Source organism: Cicer arietinum, chromosome 7 (assembly GCF_000331145.2).
Source record: "Cicer arietinum cultivar CDC Frontier isolate Library 1 chromosome 7, Cicar.CDCFrontier_v2.0, whole genome shotgun sequence".
In the NCBI taxonomy this organism is placed as follows: domain Eukaryota; kingdom Viridiplantae; phylum Streptophyta; class Magnoliopsida; order Fabales; family Fabaceae; genus Cicer; species Cicer arietinum.
Genome location: NC_021166.2, coordinates 27,749,726 through 27,756,681, shown reverse-complemented (window position 1 = coordinate 27,756,681; position 6,956 = coordinate 27,749,726). Strand labels below are relative to the sequence as shown.

The window sequence follows — 6,956 nt, the reverse complement described above, 5'->3', positions numbered from 1 at the left end:
AAAAAAACCATGACTAAGAATTCATGAATAAAAAAGAACTAATATAATGAATGATCCTGGCCACAAAATTGCTCTGGTAATCAAAAAACTTCTCGATTGTGAGATAATATGATGTAATGTCATATGCATGGGAATGGATCCTCTTACTAAACTACATAATTCACCAACACATTTGGGGTTAAATCTGATACCATCCCCTCTCACATAGGCTAAAACATTAAACTGCAACAATGTGAGTGCATTGGTAATCATGAATTCAAAAGCAAATCCACATTCTCATATACCTGAATTTGTCATATTCTTATTTTGAGGAGGCCAAAATGCACTAGTATAAAAACAACACAAAAAATCAACACAAAATATACAAGGCTAGGCTATATAGAGTACAAAACAATATAAGACATTAAAAACCCAACCCACTAGAATCCACTACGAGCAAAAGAGATATGATCCCAATACAAGATAGGCTAGTAGCAACCAAAACACTTGAGTACACCAATAAACTGAAAGTACTTCGTCGTTCGGTAACACTTCATGTGACCGTTCTCCTCCTGTTTCACAGAAATGGCATTCAAAGCAAAAAATCAGCACCCTTAGAACAGTGTAATCAAAACCCTAACAACGGAAAGGAAATCGTACCATAGGTTGCAACAAACGGAGATCGAATGGAAAGCTAGTAAGAGATAAAAGTGAAATTGTGAGAGCAAGGATATTTGGGGGAGATTGAGGCTTTAGGGATTTGAGAGATTTGAGGTAAGCAAATCAGAACGCCGAGACATTGGAAATCACGGTTTTTTAGAAAATTTCTTGTAAGTTAGGTGTCGCAAACCCTTTGTACTGAAGAAAATCATATTGCATACAAGAACACAAATAAAATGCTCAGCTAATGAGATTCACTATCAACCAACACCAACCATTCGATCGCATAAAAGATAAATGTCATGAAGCTTACCGCAGAGAAGAGAAATTGCTTCAATTCCAGATATGGAGAGATCAAACTTCCGCATAGGGAGATCGAGGGGTTTGGGAAATTTGAAGGAAACAAATTTGAGAGAAAGGGGTTTTTGGTTTTGGGAGAAAAGGGTCGCAGAGATATGAGAAGAACTTTAGAGAGCGGGAATTGCAAAAAATGGGACGCGGGATTGGAAAAAAAACTAGCGCCTCTTGGTTTTGCATAGAAATGCAGAGGCGGTTGTTTAGCACCGTGGTAGGAACTGTCGCAAAGAGAGAGCTGCGGCGGTTTTTTGGCACCCGTCGCAATCCATCTGTCGCAAAACTCAAAATTTCTTGTAGTGAAAGGGAACAGTTCCATTACCAGTAGCACAGTCTTTTCTAAAAGCATGAACAAATTTGTCAAAAAAAAAAAAGAGATCAAAGCATATCTATAATCTTTTTACATGCCGATGACTCTACACAAGTTTAAGAAATATGATTTTAAAATGATTATGAATAGCAAGAAGAACAAAAAATGAGTAGAGATTTTTTTTAATATACATTAACCTTTACATACTCCTTCTCCACTTCATCACTATCTACCTTAATCATTTTTTTCTCTTCATCCCAACCAAATCCACTTTGATTTAACATATTGTAAATTATTCCATAAGTTGTCAAATGTGTGGTTTTACATTGATTTCACATCCTGAAAATTTTTCCTCCAATTTTGTATTAGCCGTTCTTAAGATGTGTGCTTTGAATTGTCCGTTTCACATCTCTGACCTTTGTTCACAGCTTCAATCAATATATTAAGAAAAGCCTCATCCTCCGCATCAGACCAATTTCTACTATCTCTCTTTCTCTTGTTACTTTGTTTCATGTTGATCTTAGATTCAACTCCATTGTATAACCAAATTATACAATAAATAACAATATTTAATACAAAACATAAAGCAATGCACTGATATACATGACCAAACAGTTACCAACTCATGAAACCAACCGAAATACAACCAGTACTGATATATATATATATATATATAACACTGATATAAATCAATTAAATTATAAATCAGTAACTAACTAACATATACACGATGCATATATTAAAATCGGTAGCCAATGCACGATGCATATACAATCATGCATATACAATCATGCATATACAATCATGCATATATGATAACACTAAATTCAACTAACAGCAACAAAAGTGACTGAATTGAATATTTGAATGGATTACTACTCTAATCTCAACTAAGCCTCCAAGAACCAACTCCTGCCTTCATAATCAGGATATATAAAAATTGGTTCTGCAGTGACAAAATTTAATTTTTAATCAAATCAAATCAAATCAATAGCACTAATGATGATAAAATCCCTAATCTTTTAGCAGTAACTAAAGTATAAATCAAATCAGTAGCCAATTATCATGTGTCTAACTCCTTCTAGAAATCAAATCACTAACTAAACTAATACTAAATAATCAACTCATGTGTCTAGCAAGCCATTCATTCCATGTTTTTGTTGTTAAGTTTTCCCTCCAAGTAGACCATGGATCACTTCCCTCAATTGTATTAATAGGAGCAGCATGTGCAATATCTTAATCATGTAGATGTGCTTCCATATCTACGCCTAATTGTTCTACCATTGGATAAGTTGGCATTTCTCTTCAAATAAAATTGTTTAACAAACATAAGCATTTATATAGGAATTTAATAACACGATTATAGAATGATATGTGTGTTTAAATATATAGCCATTTGTTCTTCAATACTTACTAGTCCATCTTTCAATTTACCTTCAGTATGGATGAAACCACATAATAAATGAAAAGATCTAATATCCATGCGAAGTTGATAAACACATATGACTTCATCTCGATTGATTAATCACTCTAAAAGTCTCCCCTTAAACCTTCTCTATTCATCGGTTGTTGCCTCTAAAGCAATGATTTTTATAAAACCATGTTGAAGAATGATTCACTATCATAAAAGTTGCAAAACAAAATCCAACCATATCTAAAAACGTTTGTTCCAAAATTAGATATAGCATCACATCATATTATTCGTGTGAATTCATATTGACGTATAAAAGGAAAAAGCATACTGAGAACACTTAGAGAGCCTTACACAACATAACCGACACAAGATTTTTGAAATAGTAACATTAAATACCAAAATTTATGGTTTTCTGGCTTTTATAATAGAGTTATTCTTTCTAAACAAGATTCAGAGAAAAAGAATAAATCAGAAAAATTATAAACAAGAACCCAGCTTCTAAATAGAACACAATCTCCAAAATTTGCTACAGATTTAACCAAAACAATAAGTCTTCATGTCAGAAAAAGGAAATGGTCTTTCAAAAGCCATTTCCAGATAAAAAGAGAAGTGCAATCAAACCACGGTAAGTTATATAGGTAATGGAAAAAATGTAAAAAATACATTATGGCATACTGCTATAACTCATAGCTTTTTAATTTAACATGTGTAGGTAGAAAACCAAATTATCATTTGCCATTACTAGCCGCAGATACTCAATAAGGCATGAGCTGAAATAGCATGAAGTCTCAATTACACAACTCTTTCAACTAATTTGCATAAATTGAATATGTCAAAAAGACAAGTTCCCAACTTCACACTCTTTTCATTTCTAACTTCACATTCTTTCCAATTCTAATTTTCAAATTGTACTATTACATATGTACTTTCTTTTGAATGAAATATAAGCAAAAATGGTATCAGAAAAGTTGATGTATTTAATTAAAAATTAAAGTTAAATACATCCACTTTTCAAATACTTGCTTATATTTCATTCAAAACTACTCCTTTCGTCCCAAAATAATTAAGTCATTTGATCATTTTACACATATTAAGAAAAATGTACAAATGAAAGAGAGAATACTACTTTTATCAAATTATCTAGTGGATTATCAATTGAAAAAAAATTCATTAAAACTTGAAATGATCAATTATTTTGGGACAAATTTGTTTTGTGAATGAGTGAATTATTTTGGAAAGGAAGGAAAAAAATATTAAACTAAATTATTGGTAGGCTTAGAGCACTTGCTTTACTTGCCCAAAGGTTAGGCCAACCGCGATGTCAAACAATTTATGAGCTACCCCAACATCACTAAGTGAGGCATACCCACGAATAATGGTTTTCCAATTATGAAACCAATTTAGTCTCTTTGAGGTATCTTGTTGAATAGTTGGTGTGCCATTTTAATCTCCCCAACTCTAACACATAGAGCCAACTTTTGTTGGTTTTGCTAAATGGAACCCAACCTCTAAACATGATAATCGGAGAAAAATAATAAACAAGAATCAATGACAATTTCTCTAAGAATCAATTTCACACAAAGAGGAGAATCAATATCTCCAAAAATCCAATATCAATTTCTCTGAAATGATAATCCTTGTAAATATTGAGCATTGATGATGATAAGAGTACTGATCAGAAGTTACATATCTATTATATACTGTTACTTAGTAGTTGATTACTCTCCTTTCTTTTGGCTAGTTGCCGATGTGGTTTCACATTTAGTTAAGATCGTTGGTTATTTCATGCATCTATATAATAGTGGTGATGAATAGCCTCATGAAAAAAATAATGAGATCATTTTTCTTCTCTAGTTTTCTCTCAAATGCTATAGTGTTATGCGATGCATGTACGATTCGTCATTCTTTTCGATTGATGAATTCCTCTTCAATTTACCTTTGATCTAGCTTTTTTTTTCCTCTTTTTTTTTCAAATCAAGAAGTTTCTTCACACATTTTTCTTCAGTTTTTGTAATCATGGTGAGAAATACAATTGCGAATGCGAACAATCAGAACAGACATTTAGGTCAATCTCTGCATCCATACTATGTGCATTCATCTTAAAATTCGACGAGTATAACGGTGTTGCAACCATTGTCTGGTGAAAACTATCATACGTGGGCGTTGAAGATGCGAAGATCGCTTGCGACGAAGAACAAATTTAAGTTTGTGGATGGCTCAATTCGTGTACCAAATATAGGCGATCTGAATTATGCAGGTTGGGAAAGGTGTAACAATCTGGTGCATTCGTGGATTACCAATTCCACACATCCTTCAATTGTGGAAAGTGTTGTGTTCATAGACAATGTGATTGACCTATGGAATGACCTAAAAGACAGATTAATGTATGATGATAGAATCAGAGATGCTCAATTGCATCAAGAAATAGAAAATCTGAAATAGGGTGATAACAAAGTCTCTGAGTATTTCATAGAATTGAAGAAACTTTGGGAGGAGGTAGAGCAGTACAGACTTATGTTGCAATGTTCTTGTCCAATTTCTTGCAATTTTCAGGCAATGAAAAATGCAAAATTGTTCAAATTGGAAGATATAGTCATACAATTTCTAATAGGCTTGAATGGTGAGTATCAAGCGACTTCTTCACAGGTTCTTTTAATGGAACTGTTGCCTCAAGTGAACAAAGTGTTTTATATGATACTACCACAAGAAAGAAATATGAACTATGGAGTATCCTCCACTACAGTTGATATTGTTGATGATCCAACAGCGTTAGTAAATGCAGTAGATGGTGGAAGGTCATATGGTCGAGGAAAAGGTGGTTGATTTCATGGGAGATGTAACACCCCGTTTTTCAAAGCGAGGGTATATTTTTTTTTTTCAAAAGAATTTAAAATAAAGCAGAGAAATAAATAAAGAAATGCCTTTGGATAAATAATTGAGTCATTATAATTTACAAGCAGCGGAAAAGTTACTCCAATTATAAATCCAAACCATTTACCCAACAACAAATGGTACATGTAACCCATCGAAAATAACATGTCAAGCTGACAATATTAGTATAGGTACAGTCTTCCATTTTAAAATAAATGCAATACAAAAGAAAGACATATGATCCCTCTATGTCCACCTAATCTGATCATTTTACAACACAACTAAACACCCGGAGTGATCTCCACGCGCCCCGTGAGATTCTCCTAACGTAGCTGCAGTCAAGCGTTCCCATCTCCATTCCCGTCCGTAGGGTACGAATCGGTAGGATCGTCCTGACTCTCATCTGAGGGCAAAGCCCAGATTTCCACAATAATTGTAAAGGTCACCAACCGAAAATAACAGTTAACACATAACATTTAAGTTTTAAATGCTAAAAATAACTTTTCAGCTAAGCATGCACCTTATCAGGATTTTCAATATGCGAAAAGTTCATACAATGCTTTGCCGATTAAAATGAAAGAAAAATGAAGTTCTCAATCCCCTAATTATAACATAACAACCAAGACATGGATAGATTCATGAGCAATCGATCATACAACTAAAACTGAGGATTTTCACTGAGCTAATCGATTGGGCAATCGATTGGGGTGAAGGATTTTGATGAAACAGAATCATGGGCTGAAATCAATCGATTGGGAAATCGATTGAGTGAGTACTGAGCCCCTGACTTAATACCAATCGATTTCCAAATCGATTTCCTGAAGGTTTTTAGTGAAATTTTGAACTCTGGCTTGATTCAATCGATTGGGCAATCGATTGACAGGATAGCTGAGCCCCTGACTTAATGGCCAATCGATTTCCAAATCGATTTGGTCGAATATGGATGAGTCCCTGACTTAGGCCCAATCGATTGGGCAATCGATTTCGTAAATGATTTTCGAAAACTGATTACAAAATCGATTGGCTAATCGATTTTGTCCATTTGGCCAAGTCCCTGTTTACTATCCAATCGATTGGGAAATCGATTTACCTGTGTATTCTTTCAAAAATTCATAAACTAACTCAATCACATTCATGCATAATCCCAATTCTTAACACTTAACACTGATAACACAATTACTACGACATCATGGATTTCGAAATGGTATTGCAATCAAACATGTTATCACCAAATTCCAAAACATAACACTTAACATTTTTAACACAATTAATACAACATCATGGGTTTTGAAATGGTATTGCAAGCAAACATGTTATCACCAAATTCCAAAACATAACACTTAACATTTATAACACAATTAATACAAC

At 33.6% G+C, this 6,956-nt stretch overlaps 1 protein-coding gene across 1 annotated transcript; it reads left to right on the top strand.

Annotated features, from left to right (window-relative positions):
- The first annotated feature begins 4,886 nt into the window (after positions 1–4,886).
- Positions 4,887–5,540, top strand: LOC140918730 (uncharacterized). Its single transcript, XM_073363523.1, has 2 exons — positions 4,887–5,063; positions 5,271–5,540. The coding sequence occupies exons 1-2, from the start codon at positions 4,887–4,889 to the stop codon at positions 5,538–5,540; spliced, it is 447 nt and encodes a 148-aa protein (XP_073219624.1).
- The last annotated feature ends 1,416 nt before the right edge of the window (positions 5,541–6,956 follow it).

Excerpts from the sequence above, each read along its gene's own strand:
- LOC140918730 (XM_073363523.1), top strand. The coding sequence starts at position 4,887 with ATGCGAAGATCGCTTGCGACGAAGAACAAATTTAAGTTTGTGGATGGC. Across the intron at positions 5,064-5,270 it reads GTGTTGTGTTCATAGACAAT|GCAATGAAAAATGCAAAATT; the intron begins GTGATTGACCTA and ends TGCAATTTTCAG.